This window comes from Muscardinus avellanarius (genome assembly GCF_963383645.1).
Source record: "Muscardinus avellanarius genome assembly, chromosome: 7".
In the NCBI taxonomy this organism is placed as follows: Eukaryota; Metazoa; Chordata; class Mammalia; order Rodentia; family Gliridae; genus Muscardinus; species Muscardinus avellanarius.
Genome location: NC_137793.1, coordinates 92268126 through 92288555, shown reverse-complemented (window position 1 = coordinate 92288555; position 20430 = coordinate 92268126). Strand labels below are relative to the sequence as shown.

Sequence of the window (20430 nt, the reverse complement as noted above, 5' to 3'; positions counted from 1 at the left end):
TCACTGACACTTAATTCCTATTGAAGTGATTCTGCTTTTAGTCACACAGCTAACCCCCACCGTACAGTACAGAAGCCAAATAAAATTGCGCGGATATCTGGTGTTCAATAGGGAAACTTAACAAAATAATTTCATGTCCTTATATACTTGCTATGTCTTGTGATATGTCAGGCAAAGATTTTTATAAATGCTAAAACAAATTAGTACAAGTTAAAGAAGTTGACTAAATTCATATATTTGATAAGAGGTAAAGCCAGGATCAAAAGCCATATTTCAACTTTCAGTTTAGTATCTTCCCACTCCACCCTGATGTCTATCAAACAGGACACCCTGTTTTAACCATGAGAGGATTCCAGATCTTAAGTTTTATGAAAATTATGGCAACCAGCCCATTTCAATTCATCTCAAAACAACGATGTAATTACCTATTCACATTCAATCAAAGGGTAAGTCTGAGTTCTGTTAGAATGTGTTTGTTATGTTGTTGTGTCATTTCCTCATCCCTCTACTGTCCTTGCCTCATTAGAAAAAGAAAAAAACTTTTTTCTAAAACAAGAAAATAAATTCCACAGGGTATGCTAATTATATCAGAACAGAAAAGGGCACAACTTTTCCAAAGAGAATATTTTATTAAATAAATCGTTAAATAAGAAAGAAATCAAATCTTTTTAAAAAACAAAAATATAATAAAAAGCAAAGTACCATTAAAAGTAAAATTAAAAACTAAAGGAGCTGGAACACTTTAAAGTAATATAAAAATATTTACAACTGTCTAATGGATGAAAGAATAAACACTAAATACATCAAAAGAGAAATGTGAAACAAGGCAAAACCACACATTTCAAAATGAAGGGCTTTCACCTTCTTCAAGCAAGTGCCATGGGATAATGCAGGTAACTGGCAGGCTCCTTCCGGCCAAGATGCTGATTAGAGAGCAGCAAGACCTCTAGAGAAAACTCAGCACTACTGACCTTCAAGGCTGAAATGCCTGTGCGGCCAGGTGTGGTGGTACAGTACTCGGGAGGCTGAGACAGGAGAATCACAAGCTCATGGCCAGACTCAGCTACTTAGTGAGGCCCTCTGCAACTTAGCAAGAACCTCTTTCAAAATAAAAAATAAAATAGGGCTGGGATATTAGCAGAGAGGTAGAGTGCCCCTGGATTCATTCCTAGTACTATAAAAATAAGTAGCTAGCTAGCTGTGTGGGAGTGTGGAAGGAAGATTCTTCTGGGAGAAGGCAGTTCCTACCTGTACCTCCTCCAACCAAGCAGAAGCACCCCAGAATAAGTACTGACAAGTCCCTTAAGAGCAATGAATAAATTTTTGTATTTTGACCAAATCAGATTTAATCATATGTAAAAAGATCAATTCTAAGAATATTTAAAATGATATTGTAAATTTAACTTATGTTCATTATTTCATATAAAAAATATAAATCCTACATTTTTAAGAATTTAAATATACTAAAAATATAAAGTATAAGACATTCAAAATATATTTTAATCTTACTTTGGTGACTTAGAAGGCAATTCAGTAGTGTTCAGTGACTCCAAATATTTTAACATACATATATATATATATATATATATATATACATATATATATATGTGTGTGTGTGTGTGTGTGTGTGTGTGTGTGTGTGTGGTACCAGAGATGGAATCCAGGGGAATTGTCCCTCAGAGCCCTATTTTTTAGTCTTTTTATTTTTTTTAACAGGGTCTCACTGAGTTGCCAAGGGCCTCACTAAGTAGTTGAGGCTGTCCGCGAACTGTGATCCTCCAGTCTCGGCCTCCCAAATGTTGGGATTACAAATGTGTGCCACCATGTCCAGCCCTTGACTACTTTTTTGAATATATCACAAGTGAGAAGTTAGCACTAAAGATTCAAGGTTTAAGGTGGACAATCTGATATTAAAGCCATCTCCTTTTTTATTTCCATACAAACAAAGTCATTGGAGAGAATGAGACAACCAAAAGATTAAATAACCTCCAAACGGGTATAAGGTAAGTAAATAGGTCTAATAACGGGCTTTATAAAGAATTTTGGACAGCTACCTCTGTCTCAAAGGCCATATTTAGGAAAAGGGTACAAGTTGAGCAGTGCATTGTGGATTCAATTATGTCTTCAACCCTTAAACTAAAATGAGACAAATATATATTAAATTTGAATTTTTCCCTTCCAAGTAGTACTCAATGTTAATATTCCTACTTTTTAGGATAAACATCCAAAATCACTAACAATATTATCATTACCATTAAAACCATGGAAACTAGAATTTTTATACAAAGCAATTCTCAGCTTACCATTTCTTTTTTAACATGTCTAAACCTGTACACAGTGCACACAACTAACACATAATCTTGATGAAACTGTGCTGCCCCTTCTTGTCAATGATGACTCTGCAGGTATCCATCACCAAAATCCCTTTTCATCAGAAAGCTGAGACTCCAAAGCTTGGGTCTCAAGTCCTGTTTGTTCCAAGAACAAAATTTTTAAAAATATAACACATTTCCTACAAAACAAATATCTGCATTAACTGCTTGTGATTATTAAATAGAAAATGCTATTTTGATTTATTTAAAGAATACAAATGGCCAAGATCTTGAAAAAAATTTCTTCAAATACCACAATTTCCTCTAAAATTTTCCCAAATACTCTGGAATCTCAAAAAAGTTAATATTTTTAAAAATAACATTTAAAAGTCCTTTCTAAACCACATCAATGTAAGAGCAATAGTGCTGCTAATGCATATATCCTGAAGCCAGATGGTGTTTAGTATACTAAAACACAGCTGAATTCATTTGAATTTTATTTCAACCAATTTTTTCTGCCTAACTGCTCAAGCTAATTTAAATATTCTTATCAAAATAATAAAGTCATCTAAATTTTACAACTACCCAGGTAACACGGTTTTAAACAGCTTAGTGTAAATTAATGGCAAATCTAAATACTAAACACACTCTTTTGCTTGTGCCATTTTGCTATCAAACCAAGACACGATTATTTTTGAAATGACTAATTTCTGGAAGCTTATACATCTACAGAAGACCATCAGATGTACTAAACTGATAGTTGCGTGCTGCCTTTTTTTCTTTTTTTCTTTTTTTTTTTTTTTTTTAGATTCAAGTGATAAGAAGGAACTGAAAGAGGAAAGGCCCTATCTGATCTTTACTAGTTCTGCCACCAAGTTACAGTTTGTGGTTTATCAACAGCTCTATTTTAAAAGAATGTTGTTTAAATAAAGCACCCAATTGCTTGTGATGATAAAAATCTGCAACTTTTCAAAGTCCTTTACATTAAAGTTTTTTTTAGAAGATATAAAATATTTTCAGCAAGTATTGGTAGTATAAAACAATCCTTTTCTAATTGCACTTTAAAAACAGAAGACAATTTAGCAAGTAATCACTGAACACCATTTGTATGGAGTAAAAAGTCTGCAACCGTCAAAGAGGTGCCTGATCTTCTAGTCCTAAAATCCAGTGGCCACAATTTAGGACAAGGAAGACCCAGCTCAAGACAGTACATGACTTCCACAGACAGAGGCCAAGAGGATCATTACTCAGCGGCTTCTTTTTGTATTTTTTAACTTCTATAACTTCACTTCCACAACCTTCACCTGTTTAACAAAGCGAAACCTTTTTTTTTTTTTTTTTTTGGTAGGTACTGGAGATTGAACCCAGGGACAGAATTGCCTCTGAGCTGCACCACTAGCCCTATTTTATTTTTTACTTAGAATCAGAGCCTCATTAAGTTGCTGAGGCTGGCCATGAACCTGTGATCCTCCTGTCTCAGCCTCTCAAGTACTAGGATTCTAGGCATGTGCCACCAGGCCTTGCTAACAATGTGAAACTCTGTGTGTGTGTGTGTGTGTGTGTGTGTGTGTGTGTGTGTGTGTGTGTGCATATGTGTGTTTAGTGCTGAGGATTGAACCCAGGGGCAGTCTACTTCTGAGCTATATCCTCAGCCTATTTTATTTTTCATTTGGAACAGGGTCTCATCAAGTTGTTGAGAACTTCACTAAGTTGCTGATGCTGGCTTCGAACTTGTGGTACACCTGGTTTACAAAGTAAAATGTTTAAAGAAAATAATAAATTCAATCATAATTATTAAGCCATCAATATCAGTTAAAAAATAAAGATTCTTTTTGTTTAAAATAAGGATCAGGAACTTCATCAGTTCAACAAATAATCACTGACAACATACTTTGACTGGACCTTTGCAGGAGCTGAATAAACAAAACAAACACAACACTCCCTGCCAAGGCATGTTACACTGTATCAGCAAGAATGAGTCCTGATCTTTTTATTTAGCTGGAAATATTTATATGAAAATCAATACAGTCTTTATTCTTAATTATTCACACACAATTATGAACATGAAGTAAAATTCTAAATAACTTTAGAAAATGATCACTGGACATCCAGCTAAGGGCTGACAAAACGTCCGTCTCTCAGTTCATCACCTTACAAGTACCCCAGTCACCTCACTTCTGTACTGTCCCCTCAGCCCCACATTCAGCAGAGCTGGGTCCCCAGTCTTTCACTTGAAACCAACCCACCCCCTTCAGAAATGCTGGCTTTCATCTGCTCCTGACAGCTAACTGGCACTCAGGATAGTCACTGACTGAAGGGGAGGGCTGACTACTTCCTGTACCATTCAGATTTTGCTTTCCACGATCTTCAGACGTTTGTTAAGAATTAATGTAAAATAAGCTGGGCGTGGAGGTGCAGGCTTATAAGCCCGGCATTTGGGAGGCTGAGACAGGAGGATTGCAGTTCATGAACAGCTTCAGCTACTTAGTAAGGCCCTTTGCAACTCAATGAGGCCTTGTTTCAAAAATAAAAGAATAAAAAATAGGGTTGGAATATAGCTCTGAGGTAGACTGCCCCTGGGTTCCATCCCCAGTACAGCAAAAAAAAAATTTAATGTAAAATCACAACTCTGGTCAAGCCTAGAATTTGGAATTTTCTAAAATGAATGACTGTTGTAAATTTGCTGCAAAAGATTTCATTACTATCAGATATCTTTAGAACTGTTTAAAGATAGCACAGAGTAATAGTTGAGAGTTCAGGCTCTAGCATCATAGGAACAGGTTTAAATCCCTGTCCTACCTCGTAAAGCTGTGTAGGTGAATGGTCTAGCCTTTCTGAACCTCCATTTCCTTACCTTTATAAAAAGGGTCACAGTCTCTATTTCCTATGGATGCAATAATGATAAACAGAATATGTGGGTTCTTCACATACTCCCTGCCATACAATAAATAGATTTTATTCCTATTTCCATAAGACATCTAACTGGAAGCCTAATAAGAGAAAATAAATTATTAAGGCTCTGCAGGCATGTGGAATTATAGCTTTAATTTCATTTTCTAAGAGTTTCAAACTAAAAAGTCTTCATAAAATTCAGTAAAAATATTCTAAATATACTTACATACTTATGAAACATGACAATCGTCAAAAATTAGAGAATACTCACATAAATGAAAGAAGGTAAAACCTAACTAAATCCTATATAGTTAGAGGTACATTTAGAGTTTATTTCAGAGTTCTTTCCATTATAGCAAATGCGTTTTAATTAATTTTAATTTATGAGGCTTTCTTTAAAATTAAAATGTTCTCTTGAGGGCTTTCTATCATTTGTTCACCTCACTGAGAAGTACTTTAATCAGATAAACACTTTAAGTACCACCCACTCAAAGAAATTGCCAGGTGAAGAGCTGAGGAGAAGAGAAGTCATTTTAGAACACTGTGCTTGGGTGGACCGTGCACAGATGAGTACCTGTAGGAAGTGCAGAAGCCAGCAAAGCAATTCCTCTAAAAGGCTGTAGAACAGACTCCTTTTTTCATGCAATGCCCTAAGTGTTAATGCTACAATTCCTGAAAGAAATACCTCTAAAAAGTAAATTCAGAAAGACCTTTAATAAGAACCCCACATGGCCAATGTCTGATCCATCGTGCAAATGTGAACCGAGACATTTTTTTCTATAGAAAAAATTAAATTTCTACCTAATATAAGTTAACCAATCCTTAATTTATACAAACTTATGCAAACAATCCTTAATATATAAGATACTAGCCTTGCCCCAAATAAATATAAAAATAGGGAAATCATTCTACCTAATAATTAGATTAAAATATCAAAAAATCTTAGGAGTTTCTGAAAACCATCTTTAATCCTTTCTAGCCTAAGTAGAAAACATTTATGGAACAAAGGTTCCATAAATATTCTATTAGCATAAACCTAAGAGTTGAAAGTGGGAAATTTTTTAATGTTAAGTGTTAAATCTTATTTCCAAGGGAAGAAGAATTCTTTCAGAGTTGACTGAATATCAAAGGGATTAAGTGTATACTCATAGAGTCTCATCGTTACATAAAACAAACTGCTGGGTGGGGAGCATGCCTATAATCCACATACCTGGAAGGTTGAGACAGGAGGATTGCAGGTTCGAAGCCAGTCTCAGCTACTCAGAGAACTCTTGTTTCAAAATAAAAAAGTAGTGGCACATGCTTGTAATCCCAGCACTTGGGAGGCTAAGACAGGAGGATCAGACTGGTTCGAAGCCAGCCTTGGCTACTTAGTGAGGCTTTCAGCAATTTAGTGAGACCCTGTTTCCAAATAAAATATAAAATAGGTTTGGGAACATAACCCGGAGGTTTAGAAAAGCCCCTAGGTCTCACCCCCCAGTACCATACACACAAAAAAAAGGATGTATTACTACAAAGCACCAATAAAAAAGAAATTTTTTAAACAAAAATAAAAAGGGCTGGGAATATAGATCAGAGCTAGAATGTCCCTGTTTTCAATCTTTCATACCAAAACCAAAGCCAAAATAAACAAAACCACCCTAGCTACCTGCTTAAAGTTCCTTAAAAATGCTTACTTCCAATATTATATATATATATACATATGTATCTTAAATGTATTTTATAAAAGGTAAATTATTATCCTCTAACTTGCAAGTCAAAAATAAAAATTTGAAGAAAAAAGTAGGAAGTTTACTTGAACACTAGAACCATTTTCCAGTGACAGAATATTACCAAAAGCGCATTAGGAGCCAGGTGTGGTAGCGCATGCTTGTAATCCCAGTACTCGGGAGGATGAGACAGGAGGATCACAGGTTTACACCCAGCCTCAACTATTTACTGAGGCCCTCTGCAACTTAGTGAGACCCTGTTTCAAAATAAAGAATAAAAAATAGGACTAGGGATGGAGGTCAGAGGTTGAATGCCCCTGGATTCAATCCCCAATACCACAAAAAAAAAAAAAAAGAAAAAGCATATTAAGAACATGTTACTTTTAAAGACAAGAAAACAAAATTTCAAGAAGAAACTTGAGCCAGCTTGTTGTGCGGTGGCAACCTAGCAGCGGCCAGACAGCAGTTGGAGAGCGCACCACTGTGCAGAAAACTGCTACAGAGGCTCACGTAGAGCGGTGGGAGTCCTCAGCATCCAAGCCAAGTCGCCTTGGATTAAAGCAGCAAAATAAAAGACTATGTAAACAACAAATGTTCCTATTGATAAGACACGCTAAAATCAATTAGTAAAATGTAAACTCCAGGACGTACCTGTCAAAACAATAATGAGCCAATACTGAATATTGATTTTGATTTACTTTTTACATTTGTAGACAGCTATGGGAGAGAAGATGCAATATCCCAAACCAAATATAAAAGTGCAGGTATTCTCAACTATTTTATTTTCTGCAAGGAAAAATAGCATATTCCAATGTTAAGGTTCTAAACTGTCACGTTGAATTTTGTCCCTGGTTGTTAAGTATGAGAAAGTAAAAACAATTTCATTTTCTTCAATAATCTAGGTTATAAAAGTAATACCTTCAGCACAGATTACTCTAATTACTCTAATTTATCCTATGCATCTGGATTGAGAGGGACTCAGCACTTCAATGAACATAAGCTAGGGTAAAATCAACTATCCCTGTAACCACATTTTTAATGTCTCCTAAACCATTCTATTATATGTATGATTCATCAAGGTTGTATTTCCTAATGTTAGGGTTGACTGGGTTTTGGTATGTGTGGTGGGGTTTTAGGTGAATCGTGATGCGAGGCAAGGAGGGGAGGTCTGGGTGTTGAATGTGAAGGGCCCAGGTGCAGCATATCCCAGAGTAGCCCAGCCCGTGAGATAGATGCATATATATTTCTAATGCCCTTGCTCCTGTCGAGCCTGCATGCACTTATACTTCTAAAAGCAGTTGTTTGTGAATTAATTGAATCAGTGTTTGGCAATTTAATGGCCAGCCTTAAATTAGGTCCAATCTCTTTTTCTTTTGGTAAACATTAATTAAAGACGTCAGACACTGCAGTAAGCTTTTTCTTAAGGATGTGGCCCATCAACAGCTTACTTCAATCAAGGCAAACAGTCACACTATCTGTATGACTTTATAATACTATATTAGACATCGCTATAAGAACACAGTAAGTGCTAAAATATAAGCAGAGGCAAAATGCTGTGGATTCTAGTGTAAATCGCATCACTAAGGAGGAAAAAAATATTAAATACAAAGGTAGGTTTAGAAATATCTGTTTTGTGCAGGGTGTGGGAGATACTCTGTTAGAATTATTTGGCTTAAGATTCTGATTTCAGAAAGAAATAAGAGGCCATTAAATTGTTCACATGAGCTAGAGGTAAAAAACAAAATAGAAAGATAATTTGATACCAGGTTGGATGAATTGATCAAAGTGGAAAGTCTATTACAAAGAAAGGTTTATTCCTAAGGGAAATTATTCTAGGTAAAGAGAAAGGAATAAGGAAAACGAGATTTGCTAAAGATGTGCTTAAGACTACTAATAAATAGAAGTGTTAGATCAAAGATTCAGTAAGTATTGAGATGTAAATTCTAAAAAGGAAGAGTGGGAAATTGATCTGCTAAGTTAGGGTCTATAACCACAAGAGGAAAACCTCAGTAATAATTTAAGTGGAATTACACTGGATTCATTAATTTTAGAGAACACTCTGTATTACTGTTTTTTAAGTTTATCTGCACCGCACACAGTTTATGTGCTGTTACTACTCACATGGTAAAATAGCCTATTTTGAGCTTTGTAAGATCCCTACACAAGAGGCAACAGAGCAGTGATTACAATACAGACTCTGGAGCTGCCACTTTAGACAAGTTTCTTCATGTACCAAATGGAGATAAACAAAAATCCTATAAGATTTTTATGGGGCTTAAATAACTAATACTTAAGAAATTCCTAGAATTGTGCCTGGCTTCGAGTAAGTTCTACACAAGTATTACAAGTATTCACTGCTGCTGCTGCTGCTACTACTTGCATTAAGCTACCAACAAAATAAAAAATATAAAAAAGAGGAATCTAGAGTTCCAAAGCTAAAGCCTGAAAGATAAACTCTTAGGGCAGGCCTCTCCGTTCTTTTATTGGGGAAGGGTTATTTTTATTTACCTGAAATCTTGACTCACTTTGGGGAAAGTGGGAGCAGTATGGTCACTGAGGATTGAGGAGGGGGTCCCTGCTGGCTGCACTTCCCTGCTTGCTGGGAAGCAAGAGAGATGGCAAAAACAAGAGGGACAATGGCTATTAACTTGGAGATCTACCAGGAGGAACATTAAGATTTAAATTTTGGCACTTTCCTCTGGAGAGTTGGAGTACACATTAAGAAGGTTGTCTTGCCAAGGAAATCTCCCTTAAAAGATTCCACAGCCATTCTGCAGCACACCAGCAGAACCAATTCTACTGGCACTAGGGTGATGACATGGGAATGCTACCGACCCCTCCCCTGGCAGCTTTTAAGCCTGTGGGCTGCTCCATATGAAACTCACTTATTTTTCTTTCATATTGCATAAAATGTGTTGTGTTCATAAATATCAATGTAATACCTTTGAGACAAATCCATATAGTAATAGACCCGATAAAAACACAATCTTGCCATAGTTAGCTATATGAAGTTATTATTTCAACAACGAATGCCCTTTGAAATGACTAACTAAAACTTAGTTAATAAAACTTAGAAGATACTTATCATCTAAGTTATTCGGAATAAAGGAAAGAATTAAAAACTTCTCTTTTGAACAATAAACAAAAGAGGCATACCAAATACCTTAACATGAAGACTGATGTTTTCATGTTATTTCAGTCTTTAGGTAAATCAAGTTTATGCTGAGTATATTTTCTATTTGATCAAGTTGTCATCAAAAAGAGGAAAGAAAAGAAGCAATGTTGTGAGAAACCTTTTACAAAACGCATTTTAATTGATTGCCCAACTTTTCTACTCCTTGACAACTGTTTAGTAAATCAAGCATAACAACTTGCCACAAACCCTTCTCACTCAACCTTGTCAATGATTATATTAGGAATGGGCCTTCCTGTGGTAACTCAGGCCACTGAGATCCAAAAACAGGTTTTTTTCTTTTTTGGAAGTAGGAGAGAGATTGTAGGAAAGAAACGTTTCCACTCTAAGACAACCATGAAATGTCAATGTCTATCACCCCCAAAATCATAAACGAGAAAGCAGACTTCCAAAGTATATACAGACAGCTGTTTTACAACCAAGCCTGCTAATGACACAATTTCTGTGGGTGGCATAGCGGAGATGCAGAAGGAACCTTGATCACTGATAACCTATTTCTAAGCCTCTTCTTACATGAACTATCAAGTTTCCTTCATATTTAAACCAGTTATATATTTATACCCCAAAGCATCTGACTTTATACATTTTGATTTCCAATTCTACTAGGTAAGAATTTCACCCATGCTCATTTAAGCATTAGCAAAAAGAATTTACCTTACTTCAAATAAGTTTCTACACATATCAGTCTTATGAAGAACAGATTACCGATGGTTAAGTAAGAGCACTCCAAAAATTTTCAGATAATTTCAACGTATCTCCCTTTAATATTTGGCAAGAAAAGAAAAAATTGATAAACCATCATAGCAACATCAAATTTTCAACTTGACATAAAATCTTACTTTTACAAAAGGTCCTCTTAGTTATAAACAGTGTTACCTTGGTGGGGGGTTACTGGAGATTGAACCCAGGGGCATTCTACTCTGAGCTATAACCCTACATCTCAGCCCTTTATATGTTTTACTTTGAAACAGGGTCTTCTATGTTACTGAGGTTTTCACTAAGTTGCTGAGGTTGGGCTCAAATCTGGAAACCTCTTGTCTCAGCCTCCCAAGAACTGAAATTACAGGCATGTGCCACCTCACCTGGCCATAAAAAGCATTTCTTTTTAGAGCACAAAAATTATAGCTTGTTGGACCCTAAAAATTCATCTTGTTCATAATCGTACATCACACTCAAAATAATGCTAATGCTTTTTATATAGTTGAGTTTCACCTTTTAAAAATCTTCAGAATTTTCTGACCATTAGCCACACAGGATGAATTTTTTGCAACCTACAGAAAAATCCAAAAATGTTTACTTCATATCTATTTATTATAGTTCAATGTTACCAGACTGGATAAACTGTTAAAATGGAAATGTTTCTATAAAGTAGTGATGTATACAATAACTACAGCAAAGACAAGAATGTAATAAAAGAAGAAGAGAAGTAGAACATACACATTGGGATATCGGGCTGGTGATAAACAGAAAGGGGCAGAGGAAAGAGAGCAGGAGCAAACTGCTCAGAGGCTTCAGGAGAAGGTCACACAATCTCTGACACATGCACTGATCAGCTGTTACGTAAGGCAGATTTGTCCTTCTATCAAGATCACAATATGATTTTAAAACATGCATTTAAAGTTATAAAGAGTCCATGTTTTCCAAATGAATTTAGCCTGTTTTCCTAACATACCAGGTAGGCATTATTTCTCATACCTTAGGTGATGGTGTGGTAGGTATTTTCAAATTTTAACTGATAACATAAAGATACTATACATTTAAACTGAAGCTGAAAAAAAAATAATGCAGCCATCTGAATATTCTGAATAATGTATCTATTCTACAAAGAGGACTTGGTTGGGTCTGGAAAGAATCCAAATGGACAAACTACTATCTACAAGACAAAGATAATCTCTTTAATAGAAGAACCTCCCTAAGGAGCCTCCCTAAGGCTCACTCCTTGCCAAAGACGACCCTGATCACAAGTGAAGTTCAAGTAGGCCAGAAGGACGGCAGGCAGAGCTAGTGGAGCCAGGAATGTGCGTGACTTCCTACCTAAAATTAGACATGCCCATTTCGCCACAGCTGGGTTGGGCTCCTCTATTTTAAGGTGTGCAGTTCCAAATGGCTTCAAAGTGTGTAATTGCTGGCTAGTTTTTAGAGCTAAGAGTGTCAGTAGACTTTGCACCAAGGCTGTAAGGTGGCCAACTAGTCTCCACAAAACTCCGACCACACTATCGAAGGTCTAAGTACACTGCAAATAAAGTCACACACTGGAGATATCCACACGAAGATGTACATGCAAGAACACATTAAGAAGAAGCAAGAAATGATAGTCCTTATCCTTTTCTGCTACCTCTCCCCCCACAAAACACACTTACAATATGACAACTGTGGTGAAAAAGTCACTGTTATAATTGAGATTTTTAAAGTTCTCTGGCCTCATGGGTTGGAAATGGCCATGTTAGAGATGGGACTTAGTGGCTAGGGAAAGGATCCCTAGGGCCGGGCATGGTGGTGCACACTTGTAATCCCGTGCTTGGGAGGTGGAGACAGGAGGATCGCACGGTTCAAAGTCAGCCGCGCTGGCTTAAGAGACCCTGTTTCCAAATAAAAGATATAAAATAGGTCTGGGAGTGTAGCCCAGAGGTAGAAGGGCGTCCAGGAACCCCAGTACCACCAAGAAGGAAGGAAGGAAGGAAGGAAGGAAGGAAGGGGGGAGGGGAGGAGGGAGGGAGGGAGGGAAGAAGGGAGGGAGGGTGGGTCCCTAGGAGTGTGGCCAGAGGCAGGGTTTTCAGGTTGGCTGCTACAGCTTCCTTCTTTCTTCTGCTCACCATGAGCTGATAACAAGCTCTCTCCTCTTATATCTGCTCCCCTCCATTATTCCCTGAGGGCCTAGAGCCTTAGCTTCATCTAACATGGACTGAAATCTCCAGAACTGTGAGCAAACAACCTTCTTATTCTCAGCTGTGTGTCAGGTGTTTGGGTCACAGCTGCTGACTAAAAGAGTCACGGTCCTAAAGTAGTTTTGTCTTTTCAAGAAACTGTACAATATGGGTAGCTGAAACCCTTTTAAGTAATGTCGCCCTCCTACTTACCTCCCACTGAAAATGCCATGTTATTGGAATAAATTCGATAGATAGGGCTACTCTGTCTGTATTCAACATTCTAGAAACATTAGAAGATCCAAGCAAGAGAATAGTGCCCTAATATTTAAGAAAATGGAGCTAAATTTTCAAACACAAGTGAAAGAAAATGAAAAGACATGGCCTTTCACCATGACTAAACATAATTTTATCGACAACGGATAAAAGTGAGTTGTAAGTTAAACGGGCTTAACACACACTTGAAATTCAAGCTGCACAGATAACATTCATCATCTCTACAACCCCAAGGCAAAGGCCTAGCATCTATTTTATTACCAGCAACCTGAGACATTCAAAACAGAACACTTGTTTTCCTGATATCATTATACTCCAGCAGCCCACAATATTAACACTTGTTTTGACAAACTCAAGCAATTATTTTAAGAATTAAAAGAACATACATACCTTCATTTTCAGAGGCATGACATTTGACTTTCAATACCAAGTCAAAGGTTCTTTCTGGATTTTCCCTAAAAGAAAAAAAAAACTGTGTTATATTTATTTCCTAGGACAAGCATCTCCAAAAAGCTTAGATAGGTGTGTGTGTGTGTGTGTGTGTGTGTGTGTGTGTGTGTGTGTGTGTGTTCATTGGTGTCTTTTTAGGGGGAGGCAGGAAGAATGTGGGGAGAGAAGGGTTGTAATGCTGGGGATGAAACACAGGGCCTTGTACATGCTAGGTCAGTGCTCCACGACTAAGCCTCCCTTGACCTTTACATTTTCTTAATTCTAAAACTAATTTTGTTCTTGTCTCGATAACTATGTGACTATAGTATGGCAGAAATAGCAATGAAAGTATTTTATCAGTTTAGCAACTTAAGAGAGTCTTCGGGCAAAGCATTTAACCTCTGATACTGTTTCCTTGTCTCAGGGGCCTGTCCACTTCACAGGATTATTTTTTCATTAATTTTGAGGATTATAAATCAGATAATATATGTGCAAGTACTTCATAAAGTGTTAAGTTCCATATATATGCAAAGTTGCTTTTATCTTATTCAATCAAACAAAATTGGAAAGTCAGGGCATCCTATCTGTCTTTTAACCCCACCATAGGTTATAGTAGGCTCTAGGGCTTTCTTCAAAGGACTTAAAATAACTGTAAATAATTCATGCCTGATTCAGGCTGCCACGTTCTAGATCACCAGATAATATTCATAATGATCCATGAATGTGATACTTTGCATATGTTTTTCTTTGATGTACTTACTATACTTCAACATGTTACAACAAACTGTTCATTCGATCCAAGGCTAACTTAAAAAAGCTTTGCTTTAAACCAGTCGCCTTTGGGGAAATTAGACATCCGCCTCCATGTTAGATTTTCCCACAAGGAACAGTAAGGTTGCTTTGCGTCATCCAGACTTTATTAACTTTTTTAAAGAGTTCTCACACATTTACCCTACTCATTGGTTAAATTTCAAAACGTGAACGTTAGCCAGGCATGGTGGTGAACGCTTGTAATCCAGTACTTGGAATGGCTGAGACAGGAGGATAGCAGGTTCAAAGCCAGCCTCAGTACTTAGTGAGACCCTCTGTAACTTAGTGAGACTCTGTTTCAAAATAAAAAAATAAAAAATAGGGCTTGGGATGTATGTAGCTTGAAAGTAGAATGCTCCTGGGTTCAATCCCTGGTACCATAAAAAAATAAAATGAGCTTTAATCTATTAAGACATTTTTTTCCTTTTCAAAACATAGTTTGGTTTTAATGTCTCTTTCCATTAGAAAGATATAAGATTAAAGCCAAGTCTGGCACCACAATACCAGAGTGTTGACATACATATTTCAGGTATTCCTGCTAAGACAGTAGTGTCTTTGTATATTGTCTATTTAAATATGTACTTCCTTTAAGAAATGAATGCCAGCTCTGACCTATAAATAAATATTAATCTAAAAAAATTACAAGTCATGCATGTAGAGCCAAAGGAAGGGACAAGCCATATAAATTAACTGACAAATATACATTCCTGGCCTTCTCACTATATCAACTTGTTTCTATGGGAATAACGTGGACTCGGGTCATTTCCTCTGTCACAACACAATCAGTGTCAAAAAGTATGATTTTTTACTCAGCCAGCCCACCACAGTGTCAAACACCTGAAGAAAACAATTCTGGAGTCCCTAATTTCCCTAGCTTCCTAATATTCTTGAGAATCCCTCTTAGGTGTAAAAGTTAAATGTAGGTTCCCTTGCACTCCTGTCAACATTTCAAAGGCCTTTTGCAAAGTGACACGAATCCACACCATGAGGGAGAGTTTGAAGAGGGGGTGTGGGGTAGAGAAACAGGGCGGGGTCAGAGGAGAAAGAAGGAATTCCTTCCAAAGTTCCAGGAGAAACAGACAGATCTCATGCCTCAAAGAGAAACTGGGCGGCCCAATCACCACCGCCGCTATTCAAATCGCTTCTGACCTCATCTGCAGGAGTAAAGCTGGATCCCTTTGGCCCACCCATCATTTAAATAATAGTAATAATAATAATAATTAATAATAATCATAATATACCTCCTAATTGGAAACCATTTCGCAAACCCCACACAGGACACACAAAGGCTGTGTAAACAAACTTGGAAGAGCGAATGTTGTCTTAGAAAGAGAAGAAACAGTAGAAGAAAGGCTCCGGGTCCCCCAGCGGGCGGGAGGCGGCGCGATGGCCGCTCTTTGGGGCTGGCCGCCCGGGTCCCGCCCGCCGCGCCCGCAGCCCCGCGGAGCCCGGGAGGGGCCGGGCCGGGGTCCTCGCCCCGCCGCGGGGCTCCGGGCCTAGCGCCCCGCCGGGTGGCCGGGCGGCCGGGCGGCCGGGCCGGGGGCGCCCAGGCCGCGGGCACTCACTTGGTCCTGCGGTCCATGGTGACATGTCGCTCCCGCCCGCGCCGTGTCCAGGGTCGCGCCGCCCGCGGGAGGGAGGAGGCCGCGCGCTCCCCTGGGCGCCCGCCCGGCCTTTCTGTGACAGCAGCAGCCGCAGCAGCAGCGGCGCGGCCGCCGCCCCCGACGCCGGGGCCTCTGGGCTCCGCGACCCGGCCGCCCACAGCGGCTCCGCCACCTTGAGCGAACCAGGAAGTGGCCGGGAGGGGGCGGGGGCGCCCCGGGCTGCACCTGGGCGGCGCGGAGCGAGGCCGCCGGACCCAGGCGAGGTGCCCCCGGCGTCCCGCCCCGGCCCAGCCAGCGCCCTCCCCGGCGCAGTCCAGGAGTCCAGGCGGACAGCCTTCGCCACGCTGAGGTCCTGGAGAAAGCACCTGGACCCGTGTCCTCCCCCATCACGTGCACACGGGATGGGCCCCGGGCAGCTCCGACCTGCACGTTCTGAGCTCCCCCCGAGGCTCTGGGGGCTGCTGGCTGGCTGGCTGGCAGCCCTAGGGCCTGGGCTCCTGCGCTCTGGAAGCCTGAGCTGCCCCCTCCTGATTCAGGAATGTTCAGGCGTGTGCACCTGCTCAGGAGCCCTGGCAAGTCGAGTGCCAGGGCGATAGCGCTCCATTTGCAGGCACGGATGGGAGACTGGCAGGAGCCAGGGCCAACTTTTGGGCACATTCACAGAGGGCAGGCCTCGGAGAGTGGGAGTCCAGGGAAACAGAGAGGGCACTGCCAAGGAATGAGTACTGGGAGGGGCTAATTTACAAAGCACCAAAGCACGTGTTAAGCAGGTTATAAACATTGCTTCAGCATCTTGTCATAACTATACTATAGACTCGTTCGTCGGCATTTCATAGATGAAGATACTGGGCCAAGCGGAACAGTGTTATGTAATGGCAAAATTGGACTAAGACCAGGTCTATCTGATGCAGTTATTTGTCCCGGCTCCACTGCTACACAGCTCGCAGCTCACACAGCCACCTTGACACAAGGCTGATGCCCATCTTCCTTTGTGTTGTCTCAGTCTGTGTTCCTGGAGAAGGTGAGGGAGGGCGAGAAAACCAACTGTGGTTGGTAGGTGGTGTGAGTCATGAGACCCAAAAGTCAAACAGGGAAGAAGTCTTTGGGAATTACATAAAGAACTTAGATTCCGAGAAGCCAAAGTTAAACTCATTTACAGTGATCTCCAACTTTCTTGCCAGAGTTGGTGTGAGTTGGCCAACGAAACAAGACTTGTTGCACAGCCGCAAGAGTCTTAGTCAAAGATGAGGAGAGGATGTAATTTAAAAAAATTTTTTTTTGGAGTTTTGTTTTAACGCAGAATGTGTTATCATAACTGGGGGCGAGACATTTAACTCTGGTTTCTCGGTTCCTAAATTTGTAAAATGGGAATTATTACTTGTGACAGTACATGAATCATGTGATGTTCAACTTTAAAAGTTCTCTAAATTTGTGATTTTTAAAAATTGTTTTTATGCCGGGCGTGATGGCGCATGCTTGTAATCCCTGCGCTTGGGAGGCTGAGACAGGAGGATCGCACAGGTTCACTGAAGGCTGGTCTCAAACCCGAGGTCCTTCTATCTCAGCCTCCCAAGTACTGAGATTACAGGCATATACCACCATACCTGGTCTTTTTAATCTTTTGAGAAATTATGCTGTCAATTTCAGTTTCACAAGTAGGCCAACTACACCACATAAATTTGTTTTCCCCAAATAAAGCTGTTTCTCCCTAAGAAGTTAGTGTATGCCAAAGCTTTGAAACAAATTCTCTAAACCCAAAACCACTTCTGCTCAAAACATCCTTGAATTTTTTAACTTCTTCTTTCATTATAATTAATTCTTCCTCAGAGAAAAGAACCCTACCTGGGGTGCCTATATCATGAGATTTTTACTGGGGGTAAGAAAATAGAAAGATGATTGTTTTCCACATTCATTATTGTGATTTTCAAGTGATAGTCTTATTCCTGCATAATATTATATTGTTATGTATTCACTTTACATTAAGTATATGAAAGAATGAAAATACCACACATGCACACCCTAAAGCAAATCCTCTTTGTAGTTGCCTATAATGAAGAGCTTTAGCTATTCTGATATTACTGAGGTAAAAGGAATAAAAACACAGCTGGACATAACATATAAATTTATTTATTTATTTGTTTAGCTATACTGTACTTGAGGTCGAACCCAGAGGTGCTTTACCACTGAGGTTGAACCCAGAGGTTCTTTACCATCCCCAACCTTTTTTATTTTTTATTTTGAGACAGGGTCTCACTAAGTTGCTGAGGCTGCCCTTGATCTGCCTCAGCCTCCCAAGTATGGTCTACAGGCATGTGCCACCATGCCTGGATATATATAGTGTTCACTAAAAACTACTGGGGAAAGAATTTACCATATACTTATCTTGGCAGTATGTTTACTGAAACCAATGATATAATTTTAATAACACTCATTTCATATAAAGTGTATAAATTTTTAAATTGGTACTAGATCCTTCCACAATCCTGTTTCAGAAATATTTCCTACTTGACAATTGATATTAACATTTTCAGAACCATAGTAGTCAAGGAACATGGTCTATATTCTATTAATATTCTAAAATATTTTAAGGGTTTTTTTGTGGTATTGGGGTTCCTGGAAACTCTTCTACTTCCGGGCAACAGTCCCAGACCTATTTTTTTAATAGCTTCGAACCTGAGCGATCCTCCTGTCTCCACCTCCCAAGCAAGGGGATTACAAGCGTGTGCCACCACACCCGGCCTTTAAGAGTTATTTTAAATGCTTTATGTAACATATATTCAGGAGCTGGGGTTATAGCTCAGTGGTAGTATGTAAAAGACCCTGAGTTCCATCCTAACACCACAGGGGGAAAAAAGAAAGGGATCTATATTCTGTGGCTTTTGGGTACAGTGTTTATAATTATGTTCTTGATCAAGTACAATGAGGATGTCGTTGACATCTTCTATTACTAAATTTTTATGGGCTTGACACAATTCAATTAATGGGAGTGATGAAGTAAGATATTCTACTACATGAGTAGATTCATCTGTTTCAGCTTACATTTTGTTTTGTTTTGTTTTCTGTTTGCCTTATGTAGTCTGTAGCTGTTATAGCTTAGATCTGGAATGTCCCTTAAAGAACTCATGTGTTGAAAGCATGATCCCCAATGCAGCCAGGTTCAGGAGTGAGGCTTTGAAGCAGTGCTTGGATCATGACGGCTCTGATTGTATCAGTGGATTAATCTATTGAAGGCTAAATCAACTACTGGGGGCAGGAGCTAATTTAAGGAAGCAGGTCAGTGGGGATGTGCCCTAGAAGAGTTTATCTATCTCCAGCCCATTGCCAGCATTCGTCCTCCCTCCCTCTCTTTTGTTCTCTTCCTCTCTCCCTTTTCCTGGCTACCATGAGCTGAGCAGCTTCCCTCCACAGTGCTCTGACTTCAGCCCTGAAGCCAGCCAACCATGGACCATGGACTGAAACCATGAGCCAAAATAAATCATTTCTCCTCTAAATTGTTCTTGGATGTGTTGTTCACAAAGATTAAAAGTTGACTTACACAGCATATATATATGTTATAATATATGTACCGGCTTATACTTATTACAAATACCTGGGAAACTGAACCATTTATCATCATGTGAATTTCTTTTGCCTTAGATGCTAAACAATTTTCTTCAAAATAGTATTTGCATAGTATTTGCATATTTCTCCTTGTCCTTTTATATTCAAACTTCCTAAATCATTGTGATTTTAATGTTATCTAATAAATTTTAATTTTGATTTTTAATCTAGTCTGATTGTCTTTATTTCTTAGATCAAGTTTTTAGACTATTTGCATCTATTATAATTACTGATACATTTGAATTTATTTCTGTGATTTTGTGTTTTGTTTCCTATTTAGTTTTGTGGGTTTTGCGTGTCTGGAGATGGAACCCAGGGGCATTCGACCTCCGAGCTACACACCCTGCCCTATTTTTTATTCCTTATTTTGAAACCAGGTCTCACTGAGTTGCAGAGGGCCTCACTAAGTAGCTGAGGCTGTCCGCGAACCGCGATCCTCCGGTCTCAGCCTCCCGAATGCTGGGATTACAAGCGTGCGCCACCATACCCGGCTTCCTATTTAGTTTTTTTCAAGTTTTTTCCCCCATTCTCCTTCACTTTCTTTAAGATTGATTGTTATTTTTGTACTTTTGTTTCTAGCCATCTCTCCCTTCCAACCTTCTTGTTTGGAAGTTATGTACTCTCTTTGCATTCATTAGATATTCTAGAAATTCTAAAAGGTGAATTTTACTAGGATATACCCATAGTTTAACCTATACATCCCCATTCACTCAGAGCCGATAAAACCCATTCAGAAGTGCA

General features: G+C 39.1%; 1 protein-coding gene across 2 annotated transcripts in view; it reads right to left on the bottom strand.

Moving 5' to 3' along the window:
- The window catches only part of DENND1B (DENN domain containing 1B), a gene marked incomplete at both ends in the record, with an annotated part of 243584 nt that overhangs the window by 219471 nt on the left and 3683 nt on the right, over positions 1–20430 (bottom strand). The window contains 2 exons of one of the 2 annotated variants that reach the window (XM_080698367.1): positions 13637–13701; positions 16051–16067. In XM_080698367.1, coding sequence (XP_080554493.1) covers positions 13637–13701; positions 16051–16067 — 82 coding nt within the window. Of the gene's footprint in view, positions 1–13636; positions 13702–16050; positions 16068–20430 lie in introns of those variants that run through there. The other variant, XM_080698366.1, reaches the window with a different exon arrangement.